Below are 26,002 nucleotides of genomic sequence, written 5' to 3' on the forward strand. Positions count from 1 at the left end.
ACCGGGTGCCTTAAATCCACCCTGACCCGGGTCCTTAATCCGCGATAACCGTTCATCAAATACGCTACTCGCTTCGCTCGCGCGTATATCCATATCTCTGCTCCTTCTCCCTTACCACCTACGCTAATTCTTACCTTATCCACCCTATCACCCGTACCATATACACTATGATCCCCCTATCTACGTCTACTATCCTCACCCTCACTACACACCCTATTTTCCCCCTCACCACGTCCGCTATTCTTACCCTATCCACGTACGCCATTATCACCCTCACCACATACACTATCACCACCCTCTATTCTCACCCTCACCACCTACCCTATTCTCACCCTCACCACCTACGCTACTCTCACCCTATCCACTTTTACTAACCACCCTTACCACATACACAATTCTCACCCTATCAACTTTTACTAACCACCCTTACCACATACACAATTATCACCCTCACTATATACCCCGTTCTTACCCTTACTATACTTTCCTTCCTTCTCCCTTATATCCCCATCCTTCCCACTATGTCTATCTTCTACCACCTTATATTATTCTTAATCAATACCCTCCTCTTTTCTATCTTCATCCTCTCTTAACCTATCTATTATACCATCTATCGAAATATTTATTATATCGCCCCTTCCTCAATCCTATTCGATCCCGATATCTTCCTATATAACCTCAACCTTCCTATATCGTATCTCTATAACCCTGGAAACCCCGTCCGAACTCCCCCTCTACTATCATCCAACCCCATACGCCGCTACTTCTATACTTCACATTACTTATATCTGCCAAACTAACCAATAACCCTCAATCTATACCGATTTATATCCTAACTATCTATCTTTCTACCAAAATCGCGACTTCTATCAAATCCCTTTTGATTCATATCTATATTGTCTATATTTTCTAATTTCCTATTTAATTTTTTTTCTCTCTCTTCTCCTCTCTCTCTTCTCCTCTCTCTCTTCTCCTCTCTCTCTTCTCCTCTCTCTCTTCTCCTCTCTCTCTTCTCCTCTCTCTCTCTCTCCTATCTTACCCTATACGCCATTACCCTATCTATACCGGTACTTACCTTGATATCTACGTCTATATCTATATCCTATACCCTGATACGGACGCCTCTCCCTACCCCTACGCCGATACTCTCCATGTTACTCTATACCCTAATATATACTTACCCTTACTCCTTCCATATCGTTTGGGACTCATATATCTATGCCTCTACCCGATTGATATATATCTTCTGTATACTAACCCGATTCCGACTAATCTCTTCCTCTTACTACCGTATACGCTCTTACCCTGACTACTATATACCCTGTGACCCTGACTATACTGATATGATTGATATCCATATACTCGATGCCCCTTCGCTTTTATTATCGGTATACCTATACTCCCTCGACCCGAATATTGCATTCTCCCTACTCTATATATTCCGACGAAAATCTTGATGTCTATTCTCGCTCTTCAATATAAATCGATATATTACCGATCTTCCTTATATTTCTGTAAAATCATTCTCTCTCTACTAATGATATCTCTTTCTACCGAAACCCTGACCTCTCTTCTACTCTGACGATATATATTACCCGGGTCCCGGATATACTCGCTACCCTACGCTGGTATCCACCGGACCTGTATGTCTATTTTCTCTATACCTACGCCTATACCCATCCCTATGCCCTCCGCACCTATATACCTATACTCTCTGCACCTACGCCCTCTGTCCCTACGCCTACGCTCTCTATACCTACCATCTCTGCACCTACGCCCTCTGTCCCTACGCCTATCCTCTCTATACCGATATGCCTGGTATACTACTACCCCTACTACCCATATACTATTACCCGGACCGTACTATTACCCCTACCGCTATTACCCTTACCACGATTACCCTTACCACGATTACCCTTACCACGATTACCCTTACTACCCCTACTGTATCACCCTTACCACGATCACCCTTACCACGATCACCCTTACCACGATCACCCTTACCACGACCACCCTTACCACGACCACCCTTACCACGATCATCCTTACCCCGACCACCCTACCCACTTACGCTATTATCCCCCCAACCATACTATCACCCTTACCACGATCACCCTTACTACCCCTACGCTCTATCCTACCCCTACCCTCCATCTCCCTACACTCGGAATCTCGATCCCTTCGCCCTATGAATACCTATGCGCCTATGCTCTCTCCGTCTTGATGCTTGATACCCGAATATATGACCCTACCTCGGATAATATATTTTGGGTCCTATATCGCCATCCTCTACCCGATTGATCTATATATTCGCAATCCTAACTGGATGCCGGCCGAATGCATCCTCTCTCTCTCTTCCCCTGACCACCCGATACGCTATCACCCGGACCACACTTATACTCGGAATATCGATATACTCTATACCCCTACGCTGTCGATTTCTATCTACCTGTACTCCCTCGATTGGGATATCGGATTCTCCCGACTATATTTATTTCTACTGAAATCTCCATTTCCACCATCTCTCTGGTTTATGAATATATATATTATCAATATCACTGATGTATGGGCGAACATCATTCTCTCGATCAATGATATATCTTTCTTTCGAAATCCGGATCGTTCGTGATGCACCCTTCTATCCTCGCTACCCTGGGCTCTACGCTCTCTACCTCGATATATAATTATCCTCACGATATTCCTTCGACCGATATCTCTATCCTCTACCCGATTGATCTATATATTGTATTGATACTTTAATTATTCCGGCCGAAATCACGCTTTCTCTACTTGAATCATATCTCTTACTACCAAAACCCTGACCTCTCTCCATTACCCTGACCATACTGATAACGATGATCCCCTATATACTCGCCACCCCGGGCTCTGCGCTCTGCGCCTCTATGCCCTTTACCCTGTACGCCTACGCCCGGTGCACCTACGCCTACACTCACCCCTGCGTCCACGCCTACACATATGCCTATGCCCCGTACGCCTACGCTCACGCCTATACCTTCGCCCTCTGCTCCTACGCCTACGCCTGCTCTTTATACTCTCTATACCACGGGCCTCTACCTATACGCATACGCTCTCTATATCTATATATATACGATCTCCGTACCTATACGCCTATGCCTACGCCTGTGCCCTCGCCACCCTCACTACTATTACCCTCACCACCCGTACGCTATCACCCTGACCACGCTATCACCCTGACCACGCTTGGGCTCTCTATACTACCGGGCTCTATACTCCGTACGCCTACGCTCTCTGTACCTACGCCCTCTGCACCCACGCCTACATCCACGCCTACATCCACGCCTACATCCACGCCTACATCCACGCCTATCTATATACCTATGCCCCGTACGCCTACGCCTACGCTATCTACACTCACGCCTGTGCTAACGCCTGTACCTACGCCGGTGCTCTCGCCATATGTACGCCTATACTCTCTAACCCGATATGCCTGGTACGCTACCACCCTTACCACTCCCTATACTATTACCCTTACTACGCTACACACTATCACCCTAACCACGCTTGGGCCCTCTATACTACTGGGCCCTATACCCCTAAACACCCTACACGCTCGATACCTATATGGGATGATCTTGATATTCTGTTACGTCTTTGTGCACAAAAACCTATCTTTCTAATATCTGATATTCTGTTGCGTTTTTATGCATAAAAACCTATCTCTCGAATGCCTATCTTCTGTTGCGTTTTTGTGCACAAAAACCTGTCTCTCATATCTGATCTTCTATTGCGTCTTTGTGCACAAAAACCTGTCTCTCATATCTGATATTCTGTTGCGTTTTTATGCATAAAAACCTATCTCTCGAATGCCTATCTTCTGTTGCGTTTTTGTGCACAAAAACCTGTCTCTCATATCTGATCTTCTATTGCGTCTTTGTGCACAAAAACCTGTCTCTCTCATATCTGATATTCTGTTGCGTTTTTGCGCACAAAAATCTATCTCTCGTACGTCTTTACATTCTGTTGGCTTTTTGTGCACGAAACCCTATCTCTCCAATGCCTATCTTCTGTTGCGTTTTTGTGCACAAAACCCTATCTCTTGAATGCCCACCTTGATTATATATATCTACTGAACGACCCTACGGGAAATCCGCCGATCCCGTGAATGATAATATATTCCGATTCCGCCATCTACTCGACTTCATGCCCCTGATAAATCCTTCGACACCAAATGAACTCCTGTACTAACCGGGACTGCTGGCATGCAATCTCTTCTGCCATACCCCCAAAATACCGCTTTAACTGCTCCTCATCCGTACTATCCACCCCGACATACTGTAACCGTCGATCCCACGCCGTACGGATCTCCGCATGCGTTTTCTGGCTGAACAACATCATCGCCACCATCGGTAACAATGTGTGCCGGTATTGCTCACATCTCTGCTGCGCCTCCGTCGTACGGGATATCGCTTTGCTGGGATCCCCCTGCGGGCATATCGACTGCGGCATCCCACACCGGAAATGCGCGCTGTAATCCTGGTAACGGATCCCATCAAACGCACGCATCCGCTTCCACCACGCCTTGGCCTCGATATTATACCCCCACGGACACCGAAACAACTCATGTCCGTCATCCCTCCCCTCCTGCGCACACGACCAACACCGCATCAACCACCGTCCGATCTCACTCTGGAAATACATATCTCTCTGGATCTGGTCCTGCCTGGCCTCGGGTCGTTGGCTGGACAACTGGGCCCGCTGGATGTCCTGCCGCCGGAACTCATGTCGGACGGCCATGGGGATGGACGGGCCCTCTCCCCGGGACCCCTGCCCTGCGTTCTCTCCTGTGGACCCTGGGCTGGGGCTCTCTCCCCGGACCTCTCGCTGGACCTCTCGCTGGACCTCTCGCTGGACCTCTCGCTGGACCTCTCGCTGGACCTCTCGCTGGACCTCTCGCGGGACCTCTCGCTGGACCTCTCGCGGGACCTCTCGTGGGACCTCTCGCTGGACCTCTCGCGGGACCTCTCGCGGGACCTCTCGCTGGGGCTCTCTTCCCCGGACGTCTGCACTCTGGGTACCCTGGTATGCCCGTCCGGCGTGCTGCTCTCCATCTCGTCACCGATATCCGTCTCGCGTGGATACCACCCCCGATCACACCCATCACATGCCGATTCGTCGTCCGTACACCCCGGCCGGACATGCCCATCTAAATATTCATCTAATATCACCCGCCGGCATCCACCCCCCGCGTCCAACGGCAACATATACTGCTGCACCCGCTGCTGCTCCTCCGCGGACTCGGGCATCCAAGCCGGACGCTGCTGATATCCCACCCGCTGCCCCTCCGGCTGAATGATGATCGCCTCACTCGGCAACCCGTCACGCCCCGCACGCCCGCTCTCCTGCGCGTAATCCAATATCGTACGGGGCTGCCCCAAATGGATCACGCTGCGGATGTCCGGAATGTCGATCCCCATGCCTAACGCGTTGGTGGCCACGATCACCGCCCCCGCCGTCGTACGGAACCGGGCTAACACCCCATCTTGATCGTGCTGCTGGCTGAAATATGCGTCACACCCTAACTGGTCCGCCATCATCCGGACGTGCGCCACGATACTCCCATATACGATCACCCGTCCGGGGTGGGCCCGCTGGACCCGCTCCTGGATAAACTGGATCACCCCGTCCATCTGGATCCACTGGGATGGGTGATCGTACCCCGCCTCCACCTCCGGGCACCATACCCGGTATGCCACGTTGGGCCGGTGCGTGCGGGCCCGGTATATGGCCACCTGCTCCCGGGGCCACCCCATCCGGTATAATAACGTGGGCTCGGCCGCCGGGGGTAACGTGGCCGTCAACATGACCATCTGCGTCTTGGCGGCCCGCAACTCCCCCATCATCTGCAACTGGGGCCGGAAATCATCTTGATTGTTCAACACGACGTGGCACTCATCGATCACGATCCGCTCCAACCGCTGCAACATCCGCTGCCGGTTCAAAAACGTCCGGAACCCCTGGCTGCGGGTGCTCTCGGGGGTGACCAACACGATCGACGCTTCGTCCGGGGGCCGCTGGCGGTCGTACGGCACGCATGATATCCCCAACTGCTCGCACCGCTGGACCATATCCTGGCGTAACGCGATCAACGGGACGACCACCACCGTCAATCCACCCCCGACCCACGCGGGTAACATGAATAATATGCTCTTGCCCCCCCCGGTGGGCATCACCGCCACGACCGGGCTGACCCCCTGCTGGATCGCCCGCAACGCGGGCTCCTGCACCCCACGGAATACCATCTCGGGCCGTCCGACCATCTGCTGGAACGACTGCAACATATGGGCCTGCTGTAACTGATACCGCCGCTGCGTCCGGCTCTCCTCGGCATCATCCTCCCACGGATTCGGACGCTTACCGCATACCCCGGCGCGGACGGCGGATGCAAACCCTAAAAATTGATGCCAATCCTGGCTGGACTGCCGGAACCGCTGCCGCCGGTGCGTGGTGCTGTTGGTGGGCTCCATGATCGTACGACCGTACATCATCCCGGCCACGTGGGACGAATGGGTGGCTTGCAAATCCGCAATATGCCCCATAAACTCCTCCTCGTCCATCCCACCCTCGTCGTCGGGGTCGTACGGGGGGGCCGCCTCGCCCGTGCCCTCCTGCACGTTACTCTCAAACTGGCTCTTGCCCCGTAAATACCGCCGGCTGATCGCGATGGCGATGTCGCGGTATGCCGACACGTGGACCGCCTGCCCGTGCAACCCCGCGGCCGTGGCCGATTCCAACGCCTTCCGGAATCGTACGCCCGTCCACGCCTTCTCGCTGCCGGCGTCGGGGCCCCATAAATACTCTTGTCGGCGGGGGGTGGGGGTGCCTCGCTGCTGCCACTGATATGCTTGCAATATCTCCACAAACGGCAACACCAACCATATATATCGGACGACCAACTCCCCAACCTCCTGCGGCAAATACCGCTGAATCACCTTGGTATCGTTGGTGATATGGAACCCTTTGTGATATCGGCTGACAAATACCACCATCCCATCTTCGATAAACACGTTGCGGATCTCTCGCTCGCTGTTCCGGTACCGGATACTCAACAACTCGGGCGTACGGCTGGGCTGGCCGGCCGTGATATGGATCGCCACGCTTAACCGCTCGCGGAACCGGGCCACCTCGGCAAAATACCGGTCAATTGCACGCATCCGGAACCCCTGGCCGTCCGGCTCGCTGAATCGCCGCCGGAACGTGGGCTCCTGGGCCACCCGCTGGATCAACCACTCGGCCCCGTGGACGGGCCACTGCGTACGGGAATCCTTGATAAAACTCCAATCCGCCGTCCGCTGCGTGGGATCGTCGTATATATCCTGTAAATCAATACTGGGGATCTGTGCACCCTCGGCGAATATCAACTGCTGGTGAAACTGGTTCCGCATGCTCTCGACCAACCCGTGGACCATCCCACGGAAATCACCCATGGTAAAATGCAACTGCTTATACAACAACTCATCCTCGCCTTTCCATCCGATATGCCCCTCGGACGGGGTGTTGAAAAACACCTTCTTTCCGTACGTGCGTAAATCCAATAACCACTGGACCGGCCCGTGGGTCCCACGCACCATAAACGCATCCACCATCAATCGTAACCACTCGGGAAACGTACGAATCACCCGACGACCCTGGATCTGGGTGGGGGGTCCCAAAATGGACGTGGTGGGGGATCCGGGCATGGGACGGGGGGTGGGCGTCTCTCGGACGGGGCTGCTGGCATAACCCTCGTCCCCGTCAAATATATATCCGTCCGCGACGGGGATATCGTCACCACGGAAATGGGGCTCCTGGCTGCCCTGCGCGAACCCACGCCGGATGGCCAACGAATCGGGGTCTAACCGCAACGCCTTATGCAATACCAAAAAACGGGCGATCTTGATCAAACTGGATATCTTGGGGGGGTAATCCTCCACCCCATCCCATCCGGACAACTTCCGGCCCAACACGGCCGATGCGCATATAAACGCACACCCATACTCGTGGTGCCGGATCCGCTGGCGTAACAAATTGATGCAAAAATCCATAATCGCGCACTCCAACGGCGATAACTCGTACGGCTCGGGGTCCATGGGGTCCGGGCTGGACCGGCCCGCGGCCTGCGCACGCCGCCATACGATCTCCCACGACCGCTGCTGTGCGGGGGTGAACTCGTACGGGGGACTCTCCCAATCGTGCGGCTGCTGGGTGCGGGTGAAAAACATCAATATCCGCTGCCACGGCTCAATATGGTCCTTGATCTCCGCTTCTTTCATATACGCCAACAACGGCTCGTACGGGGAATCGGCCTTCTGCGTGCGGGCGGCCTCAATCCGCACCAAAAACCCACTCGCCCGGGTGATCTGCTGGCTGACCATGGCCAATCGCTCCATGGCCTGCCAAATGGCCCATGCCGCACCCTCGGGGCCCTCGGCATCCTCGTCCGGCCGCTCCATGGACTGCACTAACGGGGCGGACGAAATGCCCTGTAAATACCGGACCCACCCCGTACGGTTTAACCATGGGGTGGCCTCGTCCAATTCCCCGGCCTGGATGACCGTCTGCTGGCTGCGGGCCTGCTGGGCCTGGAATGCTCGTACGCGCTGGACCAACTGCTGGATGGCATCCACGGGTGGCACCGGTTCGGCCCGCGGTGGATCGGGCTGGCGGATGGGGATGAACTGGGAACCGGACCCATGCTTGAAAACACGTTGGCATGTCACACTCTGGTAACTGGTATTAATATCCTCCTGGATACGCCTGGTCTCGGATGGTTTGGGACGACCCCGGTGGGTGCTGGGGGACCATTCATGTGCGCGTTGCCAATGGACTCGTAATGACTGCATCGTACGGCAAATATATCTCTCACACCGTAAACACAATAAACCGTCATCAAATACGGTTAATCCGGGTATTGGGCTATCAATCTGGGTGGGCCAATGGATAATATCGGGCTGGTCCTCAATATGGTCCCATTGCTGTACGCAACTCTCAATATACTGCGCTACCGTACGCGGGACTCGGTGGTTGGTACTGGTTAAATGCGTGATAATATTATCTCGTCGCACGGCATGCTCACAGTTACGGCAAATTACCACATGAAACTCGGAATTGGTGAAAAATAACTCGCTGGCTGTGGGATTGCGGGGCGTGGTCTGGGACATGCTGGAAATGGTAATATATCGCTGGGAGCGATTATGCGAAATCTGTACGCTCAACTTTAACACTATACGGGTGAATTGGTCAATTGGCCTTGGAAAACAAACTGAATATATGGCTGAATCAAATCAATCGACCCCCTGAGTTTTCAGCTTTCTCACCCATGTGATCCCCCTATACCCTATTGGGTATCGGGTGGTCGTGGTCGTACGGTGATGTATCACCCTAACCCGCGGTCGGCACCCCATCAAAAAAAACTCCCGGATTTTGGACCCCTGCAATAACGATTTCTGCTGCTGGAAATGATCTGAATTTTGGTTTGACTATGAAGTAGAGGGTGACGAAAAACATATCAAAATTTGAGATCTGTACGATAAAGCATTAAAATTGTAACGGACTCGGGAAAATTAATTGTAATGGACCCCGCCCCACTTTTTTTTCTCCCATACTAAAGAATCTCACCCTAATTGTAATGGTGTCCATTACAATTACCCCCATGGGTTAGAGGCTGGCGAAAAACATATCAAAATCTGAGCCCCGTCCGAGTCCAGAATGTAAATCCATCCTTATCTTGAAATAATATTCCATCGTACCCCGACCCACTTTTTTTTCCCCCATACTAAAGAAGTCCACCCTAATTCCATCGTAGTAGAATGGAATTACCCCCATGGGTTAGAGGTTCAGGTCGTAGTCTTGCAGTGTTGTGCCCAGAAGGCCCTGGAGTGCGGTGAACTGCTTGTCATCCTGGTCGATCGACCAGATCATGAGCCCGCCGAGGCCGACATCGTTGGCGTAGTCGGTCTTTTGCTTGAAGGTGTCTTTGTCGTCGAAGCTGACCCATTGGTCATTGCTGAAAGTGAAGTATTTTACCCCGGCGTCTTCGTCGTGGATGATTTCGGGGTCCTTTTCAGATATGATGTCTTGAATCTCGAAGCTACCATTCAGTGAGATTAGACAGATCGAACCAAACTTAAGTAGACCTCGCCATGACCCTCAAACGGGTCCAAGGTCAAGACCCTCCACCCGACCCGCGTGAGGGTCGGGTCCAACCTTAGGGACCCTCACCCGACCCTTACCCGCAGAAGGTTACTTATGGCTCACCCGCACTCACCCTCACCCACCCGTTTCTGCATAACTTTTCTTAACATTTCCTAATTAGGATAGATAAAATTGATGAGTCATATACATAAATTACAATTACATACAAAAAAAAGTGCATAAGATATTGTTTGACTTGTTTGCTCACCCGCGGGTAACCCGAGGGTGACCCTTTACGGGTGAGTATAATACTAGAACCGACCCGCGGGTAGGAGGTCAGGACCCGTCACCCGCAAATTGGAGGGTCGCGGGTCACCCGTTGCGGGTCACCCACGGGTCATGGCGAGGTCTAAACTTAAGAGATAGTGAGGGTTAGGAGGAGACATACTATGCCAAAGTCCCCGCGTTATTCGTGCAATCACCCGCCTTTGCAGCCCCTGCAAACTCACACACAGGCGATGAACACGTCGGACTCTTCAGCTGGAAGGACCGTCCGTAGAAGCCTAGCCCGAGGACGACCTTCTCTGGAGGGACGTCGTTACGCCATAGAAGGTCCATGGACTGTTTGATTTCCGTCAAGTCTGTATGTCCCTGGACGATATCTCCAATGGGGTTCTCCTTGTCCCACACCCCGTGGAGATCATAGGTCATCATGTTGGTCCAGTCGGCATACTTCAGCATGCTGGGGACATCAAACCACCGGAGATACCAGTAGGAACTGGGGATGGTAAAGGTCCTTCGGCCACTAGTACCACCACCTCAGCTACTCCGTCTATCAGCTGCGCTTCCAAATATACTGTTACAGAGGGCGATGATTGCAGCAGTGTCAGCAATAACCAGAAGGTCTCTGAGGCGATGCTCCGCTACAACAATGATATCGCGGCCGATTGTTCCAATTTCCCTGATGTAGGCACCTCGCTCTGTCTTCCTGCCACTTGCGATGTGTACACCTTGCAGGCAAACCAGAGCTGCTATGATATCACTCTGGCCTATAATTACACTTTCACGGTGACGCAGTTGAACTCGTGGAATCCAGATATCAACCGAGACTGCAGTAACCTGGAGGTAATGGTCGGGACCCATCTCTGCGTCAGGTACGCGCTATCCGTCCTATTCTTCCTTCTCTACGGTCCTTCCTGCTGACATCTGAAAGCCCTCCAGGAGACACAGCGGGATCCAGCATGACGATGACCACGACGTCAACTATTGCAACGCCTACGTAAGTTGCCTCACTAACACTTAACTTCACGATCATAAGATCATTCTGTATGCTGATAACCCTACAATCAAGACCTGCACCAACCAATATCGCGAACGGGACAAACGCCCGTTGCGGCAAGTACTACGAAGCAGTGCCGGGGGATACCTGCAGCTCTATAACTGTGATGATGGCCATCAGCTTGGCCGAATTCTATTTCCTGGTAAGACTCTTCCCAAATCCTTCTCGCGTAGACAGAAACAACTCAACTACTCTAGAACCCCGAGGTCAACAGCACCAGCTGCAACAATCTCCTGGCCGGCTCCTCCTACTGCGTCCAGGCCGTGGGCGATATCGCGACCTATTTGGGATACGGGTGCGTCTCTCCGCCCGCTCCGCGCCGTTCAATTGACTCTCTGTTTGGTTACTGAACCAATTCATTTTACAGAGGATATAGCAACCCCTGCATAACGTCGGTTCCTCTCCCATCCAGCTGCCTAGCAACCGCAGTGTCGACCACCGACTCTGACTGGACGTTTCCCACCTACTCGACCAATGCCACCCAGCCGACCCCTTTACCACTGGCTCCGGGGACCTGGTCTAACTGCTCGACTTACACGCAGTACATTTCGCCGATGCGGAATACCTCGACAATTAACTCTTGCTACGTTGTGGCAAGCATGTACGATGGTGAATAGATGAACAGAAATCTCTTCCTTTCGAGAAAACTGGATTAATTGACCTATTCCTACTGCAGTGGACGTGACAGACTTTGTCTCCTGGAATCCCTCCCTCTCTTATGACCCGGACGCAGCTGATCCCAATGACTGCCAACTCAAACCGGGGTATCAGTACTGTCTCCAGTTGACTAAAAACACGGCTATACCGACCACAACGACGGCGACGACGACGACAAGCAGCACAACAACCAGTGGACAGGCCACGAGCACGGGACCAAGCGGACAGCCGACCCCGTTGCCTATCCAGGTACTTACATCCTCTCTATCCCCGTTCCATTCCGCAAGTCAAGGATCCGAAACTCACTTGATATACTCTGAACAGGACGGAATGACTAACAGTTGTGGCGCCTTCTAACTCGTCAAAACGGACGACAGCTGCTACGACATCGCCCTAGACAACCTATATACCTGGAATCCGGCACTAAATGGGGACTGCACGGGTTTGTATCCGGATTATTATATCTGCGTTGGGTTGCTTGGTAGCACAACCGCCACCGCAACGACGACGACCACATCCGTGGAAGTTTCAACCCCCACTCCAACCCAAGCCGGAATGGTAGCGGACTGCACTTCGTTCTACGACGTTCAGAGCGGGGACGGCTGCTCCGACATCGCGGCAGAGAATGGTATCGTCCTGGACGAGCTATACCTCTGGAACCCAGCGTTGAATGGGGACTGTTCTGGCTTGTGGCCTGACTATTATATCTGTGTCGGGGTTGGTTCTGCCACCACTACAAGTACAGCTACTACTACCACGGCGCCAGGGGCAGTCGCAACACCGACTCCCACCCAATCTGGGATGGTAAGTGGTTGCAAATCATTTTACTACGTTCAAAATGGAGACGGCTGCTATGATATCGCGGCTGAAAACGGGATCGCCCTGAATACGTTGTATGGCTGGAACCCGGCGCTGAATGGGGACTGCAGTGGGTTGTGGCCGGATTATTATCTTTGTGTGGGGATGTAAACATTCTACATATGTACCTACATGGAATAGTGGTAGCTCGTAGGCAAGATAGGTGGATGGTGTCTACTCAAACTGACAATTTTGTCTTCTTTCTCGGACTGCAATGGAAAGACCATTATCTAATCACAATAGGTAATATGAGCTAGCTTCGCGTAGCTTCAACTACTGGAATCGAGCAGGTGGCGGCCAAATCCCATCTCTTTCCTCTCTATATTTCGCATTGGCGGCCGCATGCAACCTGGTCAGCTCCGAGGTATGCCGATAGGGCTTCCGTCTCGCCTCGCCCTGGAGATCGCGCTGAACCAACCGCGCAAACAATGTCGGGGCGATATGCTTGATGTCGACTTTTAGGGGTTGCAAAGCCTCAGGCTGAGCTCCAGTCGCAGCTCCGGTCCCGGTTCCAGTCTCAGTTCCTGGCTCTGGCTCTCGCTCTGTCTTTGACTCGGACTGGGGTTCAGGCTCAGCTAACCAGAGATACGGCCGTGTCGTTTCACGCGAGCGGAACGCCTCGTCATCCACATAGAGAAAAACATCGCGTCGAAAGCCAGCAGGAATCTCGTCATTTGAGAGCATTGTGCTGAACCTGCTCCGTAGTGCACTCGGGTCCATGCTGCCATTACTACCTGGAACAGCCACCCAGTGCAATGTGAACCGGTCTCTCGTCTCGTCCTTAATCAGCCTCGGTGAATAGTGTAGTCCATGGTAAACAGCCGTTCCTATCAGGGATTTATATTCTGGAAGGCGGCCTTCTTCCTCTTCTTCTTTCGGGTAGAATACCACGAGACCGAAGCGACCACCTGCTTCACCAGGGCCCTGACCACCAGGACCAGAATCAGAACCAGGAGCAGAATCACGCGCTGAAGCTGAACTGGATTGCAGTACATGCTCCTGCCAAGGAACCTTCATCGCAAACCGAATATTCTTAATGTCATCATCGTTCAGCGCCTTGGCCGCCGCCAGTTCTACCTCTAGCCATCGCTGCTTAACCCTCTGCGCCACCTCCCTAGCAGCCCGAATATCGTCCGTCGTCGCCGCTTCCATAGCTCGAGCCTTAAGGTCCCGATCCTCAGGAGAAAGGCGCGCCACCTCGGACAGGATATGGCCCGATTGTCCCTCGACAACGCCGGCCGTTAAGAGACTGGCTTCTTTGTAGCTCAGGCCGAGGTTGCTAAGGGGGAAGCCATCATTGTCATCACCATTGTTGTTGCTGCGATTGATGGCTTTGGTAACTAGCTCGCCCATGGACAAGCCGCAGGCATTTCGACAGAGGGTGTCTTCATCGTCTGGTGGGCTGCGGTGGGTGATGAGTCGGCGTTCTTGATCCGTTAGTGAGGAGGGGTTGGATATGGCGCGGTTGTAGAGGGTGCGTGTCGACTCATCCAGGACCAAAGGGGTTCTATCTGCGCTTATGCTGAAAGGATTGGTACCTCTAGCATCGATGGAAAACGACATGTTGACAATTATGTGACTATTCAGAAAGAAGAGGATGATTGTGTGCAGGAACTTGGGAGTAGCAGAGTTCGACTACGCTAGCAGGGTCGACACGTGACGGCCTAGTGAAACACGACGGCAAAATCCCGAGATTCTGACGAGGCATGATTGCAGCGGAGAATTAAAGGGAGTGGTTTTATTGGGGTTGCCTCACAATGCCTGTAGCCTCACCATGTCTTGTCGGAACAATGGATCATGTAATCAACTTTATTAGTCAGCGTACCACATGTTAAATTGCTGTGGTGGAGACTAGAGAATACCAGACAAGTACACAGACGTGACCCATACCATTGGTACATGCTGTTCGACCCTGATTACGTGTTCAGAGAGTTATGAGCCCGGATTATCTCTCCTACCGTGATATTTTGATTGAATATACGTTCTAGAAGCTCTCCTCGACTTGCGACGACAGGATTGTTTACCCCTGAGATCACTGACGACGACAACAAAGTTGCCGCGTCAACCCCTCCGAAGAACACGACAATTGAGAAAGGATTGAAAGCCATTTGAAACCAACTAAGGATGGACCCCACGGTATCTGTCTCACAATGGAAGGGTGAGAAGCTGAAAAACAGCTCTCATTGGCCAGCTTGGTACTCTGCGATGAAGCAGTTTGCCAAGACTAGGAAAGTATGGGATTACTGCAATCCTGAGAAACCAGCCCCGGAAGTGCTGGAGGAGCCGCAGGCCCCCGCACGACCGCGGTTACATATCCCACGAGGGGCAACTACAGAGGTAGCCAAGACCCTAAGGGAAGAGTTTAAGAATCGTCAGATGGAGTATAGCTACGACCATGACGATTACAAAGAGGAGCTCAAAAGGTATGAGAAGGTGGAAAACGGCCTACAATCAGTTGAGTTCGTGATCACTGCGTCAACAGATACTAAGCTACACCGTCTCATGGATGATCTTGAGACTCCGTACGAGAAGATTAGCTTTCTCAAGAAGCGCTTCTCACACACAAAGTCTCACCAGAATGAAGTCCTGCTACGCTGGGCAGAAGGGTGCGTACGACCACCAAAGAAGGGTCAAAACGTACTATCCTGGCTAGAAGAGTGGGAGCTGATACGTGATGAAGCGGTCAACCTAAAAGTGGAGAGTGACACTGCGCAGCATCCGCAGCTGTTTTTACATGCTGTAAAGGACATCCTACCGGTCTGGTGGGAAGCTCGGTTCCAAAATATCGTACTAAGAAGTAATACAATCGAGATAAATGATCTGATTGAGTCCTTCCGTAACTCCTATACTATGTCGTATTCCGAGACTACCAAGAAGAATACCAATTCTATATCCAAAGCAGCATTTGCCACATCGACCTGGCAGGGTAAAGCAGAGGCTGAAACCTCTAGAACCGACAGAAAAGACGGGAAAACTGGACCATTTCAGGACCGGAGCTACTGCCCTTGTGGCATGAAACACCCGGTCACCCGGTGCTGGGTGTTGAATGAAGACCAACGACCGGATGGGTGGATGGGCCTACTAAAGGCCTCCGAAGCGCTGAAGAAGTCATTCAAAAAGGAACCAGAGTGGAAGGTCTGGGCCGAAAACCAGATCAAGAACTCACCTGACTTGGCAGGAAAACCGTCTGGATCAGCAAATTTAGCCCACGTTGGCTTTGCCACAGTCGCCCTATCAACTGAAGTTGATACCAAGTACCGAGACCAATGGGTATTGGATACCGGAGCAAGCGTACACGTATGCAACGACCGGACCAAATTTACCGAGTATAAGGAAGACCCCTCGTATCTCCGTACGGGTGACAATCGGACCGCAATTGCTGGAGTCGGTACAGCAACCTTCACCGGAAGGGATCCTACAACTGGCAGACCGCGTGTGGTTAACCTGTATAACTGCCGTTATTCTCCAGATTTTCACTGCAATTTGGTTTCCTTAGGCAGGATAGAGGACCATGGAGGATGGTGGGATATGAAGCAAGGAAGGATTATGATTGGAGATCAACCTATTCTTGAGACCTACCGAGAACATGATATTTATCTGTTCTCACAGACGCGGGATGAACGTACAGTTTTTCGGCCGAAAACAGAGGGTCGTACGACTACGATCAAGACCCAAAACAACACCCAGCATAAAACTGCACTTGCTACCCGACGATCAGAGAAACCGTTGAAATCGTCTGCCAATACTAATACGTGGCATAAACGACTTGGCCATGTCTCGAAGGCAGCAATTTAGCAACTACCGAAACTGGTCAGTGGAGTTGAGGTTGTACGAAGCACGGAGGATGGGGAAGAGCGACCGGATGATGAAATTTGTACGGTCTGCAGCTTGGTCAACGCTCCACGACAGGTCTCGCGGAGACCGATAGGCAAGCACTACGGACGGTGCGGGAGGGTCTACTTTGACCTAATTCAGGTCATTATGGGATATAATCAGCACTGCTGGATAACCCATTTCTACGTTGAGGGTATCCGGTTCCACTGGTTAATGACCCATGTGAACAAAAACGGGTGCCAGGAAGCGATCAGAAGCTTTATCGCTTTCGCTATTCGCTGGCTAAATTTGCCGATTAAGGTGTTCCACTCTGATAACGAGAGATCAGTTGATGAGAGTATTCTACTGCTAATTAAGCAGCTGGGGTGTGTTCACACGTTTACAGTCCCGTATACGCCTGAGATGAACGGTCCGGGTGAGCGTGCTGGAGGTGTGATTATCCTTAGAGCGAGAGCGCTTCTTAAGGAAGGAAAACTACCCGATAAACTATGGCCAGAAGCGGTAAAAGCGGCAGTATACCTGCTGAACCGTACGCCTACGAGATTGGAAGATGGGACTTGGATAGTTCCATGGGATGAAGCACGGCGCTTTATTGGGTTCAACCAGGGTACCGAGGGTACTCCTGTCAATACTCCCACAAAGACGTCGCTTGCGAATATCAAATTGTATGGATCACTTGCATACTGCAGGATCCCCAATATCCCGAAACTTGACAAAATGAAGTCACGAGCTGAGATAGGATATCTCGTTGGCTACGTGGCCTCGAATATCTGGCAAATCTGGATACCGCACCGTGGTCAGGTCAGGATGGTCCGAGACGCAGTTTTTGATGAAAACCGACGTTTTTCGGCAGAGAACCATGACCCGGATGAAGGGGTGAAGCTACCAGTTCCAGAGGACTATCCTCCCACAATCATGGAGGAAGGACTAGAGGTCGACTGTATTCGACAGGGTCTCGACGAACAGACTGCTCGTACGAGTATTCCCGAGAGTACCCCAGAAGGGAGCTCTCCGGGACGGTCCTATAGAGCAAGAGATGCGGATGATGTAGACTTCATACAGGATCAAGAATCTGGAGGATCTAGAGAACCACAGGAGACGACAATACCACACTCGGGACAAGATCAAGTTTTTGTGCACAAAACCCCAATTGATCATACCCCACCACCGGATTATCCAGTTAGAAGCAATTCTGCGGAAACTACCACTGATCAAGGGGTGAGGGATGATCCTGAGCGTCTCGCTCAGGACCATAATCAAATAGATCAGACGCCTGTTTCGCCAGTATCACTACGGGAACCGAGCCCGGAGGATCAACTCCAGGACCAATTACAGCTATCCCTACAGGAGAGCGTTAAGCAAGAGGATCGTACGACATCGGCCAAGAACGACTTGGCAGGGTCATTGCCTAAGGATCAAGATCGCGATTGTGCAGCTGTGGATACCAGCAATATCATCCAGGGACCGAGGGTGCGAATATCGAGACGAGACCGAGACTACGCCTATAACACCATGTTTATCGATGACGACAACGGCGACGATACCACAACAACCACTTTACAAGCGTTTGCTACCGGTCTTCTAGCACCAAAACCGTCGCTACGGCAGCATCGAGATGACCTACCACCTCCACCACAACGATTCCGAGACGTCTGGAAACACCCATTGAGCGAAGGTTTTAGCCGAGCTATGAGGGTTGAACTAGACGGACTACAGGCCAAAGAGACGTACAAAGTCGTGGAAAGGCCAAAGGATCGTGGGATACAAGTACTGCCCCTCATGTGGGTATATGCTTATAAATTTGATCAAGATGGGTTCTTGATTAAGTGCAAAGCCAGGATCTGCGTACGTGGGGATCTCCAGACGATCTCAGACGCAGACAAGCGAGCTGCCACACTGGCAGCCAGAACTGCCCGTATGCTATTTGCCCTGAGCGCAGCGTACGACTTAGATATCCGACAGCGAGATGCGGTAAACGCTTTCCTAAACAGCAAGCTCCTAACAGAAGTATACACTCTGATGCCCGAGGGTTTTATGACTCAGGGCAAGTGCTGGAAGCTGCTACGGGCGCTGTACGGACTGAGAATTGCTCCACGACTTTGGCAGCGAGACGCAGCGCGTGTACTGAGAGAGCTTGGTTTACAACAGGTTGCCGAGGATCCGTGTGTTTTTGTTGGGGATGGGATTATCGTATTCTTCTACGTCGATGATATCCTAATCGCCGGCCACCACACTGCCCGCGAGCGTGCTCAGCAGCTAGAACGGGAACTCGAGAAGAATTGGCAGCTGACTGACCAAGGGGACGCTGAGTGGTTTCTAGGGATCAGAATCCTACGAAATCGCAAAGAGAGAAAGCTCTGGCTAGTGCAGGACAGCTATTTTGCCAGTGTTGCTGAGCGGTTTAACCTGGCTCACCGAGCTCCGGTCTGGACTCCGGGAACCACGGAGATCCTAGAGCCATACGACGGGCAAGCTACAGCCGAAAGCATCCACCAATATCAGCAGCGAGTGGGCTCAGTTCAATATGGTACCACGATTACCCGCGCGGACGCAGCAAAGCGAGCGTCTATCTGCGCACAGTTCCTGACCAACCCTGGTCCGAAGCACCACCAAGCAATTGAGCGCTTAATCTGCTACCTCTATACCACACGGTTCTGGGCTATACAATACGGTCCAGTTGACAACGACAGCGAAGTGGTGAAGTTCTCATCAGATGCTTCGTATGGGGATATGGGTGACCGGACTAGCTCCGCAGGATATATTTGCCAGTTCTTCGGTGGACCGGTGGACTGGTGGGCAACCAAGCAGAAGACCGTGACCACGTCGACGACGGAGGCTGAGTTATTAGGCCTATCAGACGCAGGAAGGTCACTACAGTGGTGGGATCGTCTATTTGGAAGGATTGGTTTCAAACATCCGGAGGGTCTCACAATCGAGTGTGACAACCGCCGTACGGTGGACTTGATCAACGCAGAGGATACCCCCTTCGATACCAAGCTCAGGCACGTTGATATTCACGGGCACTGGCTGAGACAAGAAGTCAAGGAAGGCAGGGTGCGGATCAAGTGGGTACCAACCGCGCAGATGCTCGCGGACGGACTCACCAAGATGCTGCCGAGGCAGAAGCATGAAGCTTTTGTCAGGATGCTGGGATTGACGGACGTGCGTCATCTCATTGAGGAAGAAAAATAAGTCATACTTGCCTAATTAGTAAGTAGAGGCTGTTTTGAAAAGATCGCAGTTCTGAAGGAATTGTGTCTATTTTGTTGCTTCTGAGAAGCTTTGAATGATTCAAGTGACCATTTATGGCAACTGCGCAGCTTTGCCAGGACTGCCAAAGCTGAAAGGGTGTGTCGGAACAATGGATCATGTAATCAGGGTCGAACAGCATGTACCAATGGTATGGGTCACGTCTGTGTACTTGTCTGGTATTCTCTAGTCTCCACCACAGCAATTTAACATGTGGTACGCTGACTAATAAAGTTGATTACATGATCCATTGTTCCGACATTAGGGAGTCTGCCAATCATACATATCAAGATGTGCTTTCACATTAAGACTGGTCTCATTCTTGCTCAACAAATTTGAGGGGTGCAGTAGCTGAGTGGTAACCTCGTGCCAACGGTAAAATTTACAGTGGTCGCGAGATACTGTTAAAGAGAAAAGAATGTGCAAGCAAGCAAATGTCTTAATCTCCAAAGTGCGAAAGTCATTGACAATCTCACATATTCTGATTGCTTTGACGGTAGTTCGGCTGCCAAACGAATTGGCATGAATTCCTGAGTCGAATCGCTGGCCATCTGAGATAGTTCTGATGGGTTGACAATTTCGACTAGCCGGTCTCGTGATAGAAGTGCTCTTGACATGAGATGCATTGCCCTCTTTGCTTTGGTTCAAAATGAAATCAATGCTCATTCGTTCGGCCATAGTGGTATGTTGAAAATGAACAGAGCAGATTATCTTTGGCGAGCTACACATCAGTAATGTAGGGACTTTTGATCGAGCCAGTAGAAGCTACGATAGGTGGATGGGGTGGTAAGGAGATAAATACGGCCCCAAGGAGAAAAGGAGCGATTTGAGCTTACGTATTGCATAAGCGAGCCTGTTACCCCACCAATTTTTGATGGTTCAGGAGAGACTCGACTGAATACGTCGGGGGGTATTGACCGAGCATTTTGACGGCTCTAGCCCAAAATTCTGCGAGTAAATTCCATAGTGATCTCCCTATGGCAAGATGCCCTCAGGGCGGCTGCCATCGAGAGCGCGGCAACACCTGAGCTGACCGAGTTATCGGCGGCGCCAATGGCACTTGCGAACATCAAATTGACAGACCAGAGCTCCAGTCTCCTACTTTCAGGAGCAATAAAATGACGCTATTAGCAGACGCCAGGCAAAGGGCCTACTGGAACCGAACCAACACGTGAGTGCGAAGCGGGACACCAACACCTTACCAAACGGACCCGATTCTACGAGCGACTGTAGAAGATTCGAGGAATCGAGACCTCGAACGAGTAATCCACCAAGAGATTGAAGCGAGAAATGTAGAGAGTGTTCAAGTTTAAGGCTCTGATCACCGAGCTTCGAAACGAGGTGGGTCGCAGGGATGGGAGAAATCAGGAGGAGATAAAAGGGTAAAATATTACACTGGCGGAGATGCAGGAGAAGATGAAGGAATTCAGACAAACGACTCTTACCACCAATTTAACAGGATGTATTGTCATGACTTCTACGAGGAGGTGCGTGCCGAGCGCTTGAACCTCGGGCACCCGGCTGTGATTGTGGACGTACGATCGGCGCAAGTGACGGAATTGAAGCGTTGGTTGACGATCCTACACAAGTGATGCACCAATCGGGGAAACCTCGGTGAAATATTGGCAGAAGTTCTGCAACATGGCTGTCCGCGAAATCAAATTCAATTATCAGCGACGTAGGCTGAGGCAGTCGGAGTGGAGATCCAATACACGAAAAACACGTGCCAACCCCCAAAATGCTCATTTGTTTTAGAAATCAGATGGTCAAACGATCCAAAGGAGAGATACAGAGATGCGACCGTCGTGGAAGGCAAACGAATGTTCCACACAAACCTGCAACCCTATCGCCTTCAACAAGAACCCTTACTGCATTATAAGCACTTAGAAAATGAAATCGGAGTGGATGACCTTGAATCGAGGTGAATGCATGTCAAACTAAAGACGAGCTAATTTTGGCGTAAACGGTTGTGTTTTCTTATTTGCGCGAGGTTGACGAGCGGCTTTTCTGAACATGTGTACTGTAGGTGCTTGATACGAAAAACGAGGTGAGTTGTCCATGAAAATAAATCAAGAAGGGAGAACGACAACTCAGAAAACCTGACGGCGCGCGAACCCCCATGCTGTAACCTAACGACATAAATATCCCAACAAGAGTTGCATTCAGGCACTCGGCATCTGGAATCAATTAAGGAGTCCTCAGTCTTGCCTGTTTCGACTGATTTCAATCTTCGAGCTATCCTTCTGGCCTTGACGATAGACATCGAGATCTCGAATGACAGAGTGTCGCTTTTTGCATTCGGACAGCTCGATCTTGTGTTCGGTCAAATAATCGTCTGCCACCTGCTCCGCTGTTGCGCGGAACTGGACCAACTGGGCGCCAGACACCCATGGTGACGCCGCGGGTGAAGATGAGGCCACAAACTCGGCTTTGACATCGGCTGCGGACACCGGTTGAAAAGCAGGCACATCATTTGCTCTTCGTGGTTCTCCAAGTTCCCGTTTCACAAACATGTCAATACTCTCATTCACGTCACCACAGAGGTCTGTCCTCTCCATGTCATCCGTATTGAAGTCAGCCTTGAGCTCGAAGTCCTCGCTGTCGTCCTCCCCGATACAAGGATCAACATCGCGCGCGTTATTGCGAATTCCTCGATCGGGGCATTGATCGTCAACGGCAGTGGCAAACTGGCCCGAAGGCAGCTGTAGTCTCTGGGTTTCTCGCTGAATTGTCGTTGCCACTTCGCGCTTCTGAGAAGCCAGGAAATCTAATTCCTTGCGCCGCGCTTGGTCCAACTCTCTTTGTTTCTCGCGATAAGCCATGGCTGCCAGCCCATCGGCAACACCGATGCGATAACTAAACGTTGGTGTGCCTCCTTTATAGGAACATGCCCAGTCCAGAATTCTATTGTGTGCCATCTCAAATGCCATTGCCGCTGCAACCGTGTTGCTCGTAATGCCAAAGAAGCTCCATTCCACAAAGTCACCACCGTGAGTTGAGTAACACTTGCAGTCAAAACTGGTACACATGGCTTGCGCTAGCTTGGAGGTGAAGGCTTCCATCATGACTCTTTTTGTGGATCTGTCGGTTTTGGTAATGCGAACTTTGCTCCGTCCACCGAAAGATGCCTTATCGCTGTTTCCATCCGCAGCCATGAGATCTGCTTGGGTCACATTATGCTGGCTCATCAGTTTTTGAGAGATGAAAAGGGCAGCTTTAGCCTCTAGCTCGGAGGAGTTCGGGTGGTGAGCGCGACTGAGGCATTTTTGAATTCGCTCCAGGATCTTATCGTCGACGCGAGATGACCTTTGGGCCTGACCGCAGTCAGCAGTTTTGACCACTGTCCCCTTCTGCAAAGGGCGTCTATTGGCGCTTCTCGATGAGCCTTGACCAGTGTGGAGAGGCATCATCAACCAAAAGTGTTTGAGACAAGATAGGTGTGAAAGTATAAAATGAGTAGAGTGACACTGGCGAAGAAGAAGTGTCGGGCATCCAGTGGGAGAAAGCGTGGCAATCTAGAGTTAGTACCCGGAGCACCTCATTTATAGCGTGGGAGAAACGGCCACGGGACTTTCTGTTGAGCTCGTTAGTAAGTCTGCCAGTCAATCTGAGTCCACCCAGGATCTTCACATGGCTGTTGAAAGGGTTGGTGATAAAGAAAACTTCGTGTTATCTGTCTAGAAACTGAAATGCGCAAGATGGCCCTACCTGCATATCAAACATACGACTTTGCCAGAGGGTCAGTCGGTCGAACGGTCATTTTCACAATCAACAATGTGATAAGTAGCATTGTCGCCGTGGATGGTATCAACGATGAATTAGCAGAGTCAAGACGTCCCTTGGAACAAATTGCAAGCCAGAAGACTTCCACCACATCTCACCCACGTTTACATATTCTTCCGCAGAATATGTACAACTGGCCTATTTACCCTAGCATACCTCATATAGATCCCCGAAAGCGCAGTCCTGGTCCTAGGATCAAGAGCGAGCATTCTAGAATCGCAAGGACTCCCAGGACCGGTCAATACGATCCTATACTCATTTTTGCTGCAACCAGGATTGATCTTTAGGGGCCCGGGACTAGCTTCCAAGGGACTTTCAAAACATCTCATCCCTCTTACCCTCCGGATGTTGCAAATTCCGAATTACATGAACGCCGTAGTGTCTCCAGGGCGAAGGGAGAATATATCCGGGCAATCTGACCGCAAAGGGTTGATGCGGACGGACCCTTTCCTGAACGGTGAAATCCGGGTTAGACAGTGGAGCTTTAGAGATTGACCAGCCCCAACCCGTGAGACTTAATTATGTTCAATCGAGAAAATGAGTCCGGCGCGTTGGAAAGTTCAATGGTCTAACACGGCACATCCCTTAGTTCTAGAAACTTTCCTGACTTGTCATTTCGGGTTCCACAGAATCGTTCCGAGAATTAACTTCTGATATCCCTCAATCTTCTATATATAATCGGCCTCTCTACCAATAATTCATTTCTGGGTGGACAACATTCGTGACTGAGCCAGGGCCATGGTAAATGATATTACTCCCGCTGGGCCTCCACCTGCAGGCCAGGCGTCGAACTTTATCAACCCGGACTATTGTGGTACTAAGCTCCTGGTAGTGAATTGCGTGTTTCTTCCATTGGCTGTCATTGCCCTTGCAGTGCGAATCTGGACGCGATTGTTTGTCGTGCGGATCTTTCGCGCTGATGATTGTGAGTATCGATATTGATTCTGAGGGAACCCAAGTAACAATCTCTTCTCTAGTTCTAATGATTATGGCTTTTGTATGTTTGATGACCAGGTTTTGTATTCAGTTTCCCAATTTTTTTACTGATATAGGCTATAATAACAGGTATTATCATGTGTTCTTACCGGACTGGTTTTGGATAGTAAGTGACGCTGATGCAGCTCTTAGTACGCAACTAACCTTATTAGTGCTGGATTGGGGCCTGACAAAGCATATGTGGGATGTTCCTTTAATTGAATTCTCACCAAAGTTTAACAAGGTAGTGAAGCTGCTTACTCTTGTTAGAGCCTAATTTTGCTGATCTATAATATTAAATAGCTGAATCTCATCGCCGCCATTGTCTACTGTGCAGCCACTGGGTTCACCAAATGTTCAGTCCTAATATTCTACCTGCGAATCTTTCCAAGTCGCAAATTTCATACCGCCGTCTGGTCCCTCGTTCTCATTGCAGCTGGATATAGCTTCGCCAGTGTACTTGCAAATATTTTCAGCTGCACCCCGATAGCCAAGTCCTGGGACTCTACAATAACAACGGGATCCTGTATGAACCGACCTGTCTTTTACTTTGCCAATGCTGGTTTGGGTATTTTTACAGATTTCGCGACTGTTGTTGTGCCGATGTACGTTGCTTGTGATTTTCAAGGATTTATAGAGCTAATAAGGTTGCAGACCATGGATTCGTCGCTTGCAAATGCCTATGCGGCAAAAGATGGCTGTTTGCGGAATTCTTGTAATTGGATGCTTGTAAGTCTGATCTAAATGAAAGTCTGCTAGTTCTAATAATGGCATAGTGTCGGGATTGTGAGCTGCATCCGCCTTGCTACCATTTACTTTCTTTTAAAGAGTACTGATCTTACTTGTGAGGCTTTTTTACAATAATTGAGTTAAATATAGTCTAATACTAGTCTGTAGGGACGACTACCAAGGCGCTTATGTGGTGCACAATCGAACTCAACCTTGGAATTATCGGTGGCTCTGTCACAGCTAGACTTCTACAAAACCCAATTTGGGTCCAAGGTCTTGACCCAAAACCCAACCCATATTGGGTTTGGGTTGGGGCCCCAAAGAAACCCAATTTTGCATAAAAAAGAGGTCTTGGCATGCATAACCCTACTCACGAATCAAATTAAAATACTGTTTTTTACAGGTGTTCTGGTTTCCCTCTAAGAT

General features: G+C 50.9%; 10 protein-coding genes across 10 annotated transcripts; 6 read left to right on the forward strand and 4 right to left on the reverse strand.

Moving 5' to 3' along the window:
• Positions 1-167: 167 nt before the first annotated feature.
• On the forward strand, positions 168-374 carry N7520_010237 (uncharacterized protein; the record flags this gene model as incomplete). Its single annotated transcript, XM_057144170.1, has 1 exon — positions 168-374. One exon carries the CDS (start codon positions 168-170, stop codon positions 372-374), a length of 207 nt encoding a protein of 68 aa, XP_056989924.1.
• A 1,310-nt stretch (positions 375-1,684) lies between these two features.
• Positions 1,685-2,224, forward strand: N7520_010238 (uncharacterized protein; the record flags this gene model as incomplete). The annotated part of the gene is made up of 1 exon (XM_057144171.1): positions 1,685-2,224. The coding sequence occupies one exon, from the start codon at positions 1,685-1,687 to the stop codon at positions 2,222-2,224; it is 540 nt and encodes a 179-aa protein (XP_056989925.1).
• Positions 2,225-2,855: 631 nt separating this feature from the next.
• On the forward strand, positions 2,856-3,659 carry N7520_010239 (uncharacterized protein; the record flags this gene model as incomplete). The annotated part of the gene is made up of 1 exon (XM_057144172.1): positions 2,856-3,659. The coding sequence occupies one exon, from the start codon at positions 2,856-2,858 to the stop codon at positions 3,657-3,659; it is 804 nt and encodes a 267-aa protein (XP_056989926.1).
• A 511-nt stretch (positions 3,660-4,170) lies between these two features.
• On the reverse strand, positions 4,171-9,179 carry N7520_010240 (uncharacterized protein; the record flags this gene model as incomplete). The annotated part of the gene is made up of 2 exons (XM_057144173.1): positions 4,171-5,058; positions 5,208-9,179. The coding sequence occupies 2 exons, from the start codon at positions 9,177-9,179 to the stop codon at positions 4,171-4,173; spliced, it is 4,860 nt and encodes a 1,619-aa protein (XP_056989927.1).
• A 667-nt stretch (positions 9,180-9,846) lies between these two features.
• N7520_010241 (bacteriodes thetaiotaomicron symbiotic chitinase) lies at positions 9,847-10,893 on the reverse strand (the record flags this gene model as incomplete). Its single annotated transcript, XM_057144174.1, has 2 exons — positions 9,847-10,108; positions 10,601-10,893. 2 exons carry the CDS (start codon positions 10,891-10,893, stop codon positions 9,847-9,849), a joined length of 555 nt encoding a protein of 184 aa, XP_056989928.1.
• A 174-nt stretch (positions 10,894-11,067) lies between these two features.
• N7520_010242 (LysM peptidoglycan-binding domain-containing protein) lies at positions 11,068-13,117 on the forward strand (the record flags this gene model as incomplete). The annotated part of the gene is made up of 7 exons (XM_057144175.1): positions 11,068-11,306; positions 11,366-11,431; positions 11,504-11,633; positions 11,689-11,786; positions 11,859-12,100; positions 12,168-12,420; positions 12,526-13,117. The coding sequence occupies 7 exons, from the start codon at positions 11,068-11,070 to the stop codon at positions 13,115-13,117; spliced, it is 1,620 nt and encodes a 539-aa protein (XP_056989929.1).
• A 162-nt stretch (positions 13,118-13,279) lies between these two features.
• Positions 13,280-14,569, reverse strand: N7520_010243 (uncharacterized protein; the record flags this gene model as incomplete). Its single annotated transcript, XM_057144176.1, has 1 exon — positions 13,280-14,569. The coding sequence occupies one exon, from the start codon at positions 14,567-14,569 to the stop codon at positions 13,280-13,282; it is 1,290 nt and encodes a 429-aa protein (XP_056989930.1).
• A 561-nt stretch (positions 14,570-15,130) lies between these two features.
• N7520_010244 (uncharacterized protein) lies at positions 15,131-16,211 on the forward strand (the record flags this gene model as incomplete). Its single annotated transcript, XM_057144177.1, has 2 exons — positions 15,131-16,141; positions 16,185-16,211. 2 exons carry the CDS (start codon positions 15,131-15,133, stop codon positions 16,209-16,211), a joined length of 1,038 nt encoding a protein of 345 aa, XP_056989931.1.
• A 6,076-nt stretch (positions 16,212-22,287) lies between these two features.
• On the reverse strand, positions 22,288-23,499 carry N7520_010245 (DUF2786 domain-containing protein; the record flags this gene model as incomplete). The annotated part of the gene is made up of 1 exon (XM_057144178.1): positions 22,288-23,499. The coding sequence occupies one exon, from the start codon at positions 23,497-23,499 to the stop codon at positions 22,288-22,290; it is 1,212 nt and encodes a 403-aa protein (XP_056989932.1).
• A 1,111-nt stretch (positions 23,500-24,610) lies between these two features.
• N7520_010246 (uncharacterized protein) lies at positions 24,611-25,917 on the forward strand (the record flags this gene model as incomplete). The annotated part of the gene is made up of 8 exons (XM_057144179.1): positions 24,611-24,797; positions 24,850-24,869; positions 24,938-24,974; positions 25,021-25,091; positions 25,151-25,452; positions 25,502-25,576; positions 25,624-25,691; positions 25,745-25,917. The coding sequence occupies 8 exons, from the start codon at positions 24,611-24,613 to the stop codon at positions 25,915-25,917; spliced, it is 933 nt and encodes a 310-aa protein (XP_056989933.1).
• Positions 25,918-26,002: the final 85 nt, after the last annotated feature.

Source organism: Penicillium odoratum, assembly GCF_028828045.1.
Source record: "Penicillium odoratum strain IBT 22623 chromosome Unknown utg000008l_segment0_segment0, whole genome shotgun sequence".
In the NCBI taxonomy this organism is placed as follows: Eukaryota; Fungi; Ascomycota; class Eurotiomycetes; order Eurotiales; family Aspergillaceae; genus Penicillium; species Penicillium odoratum.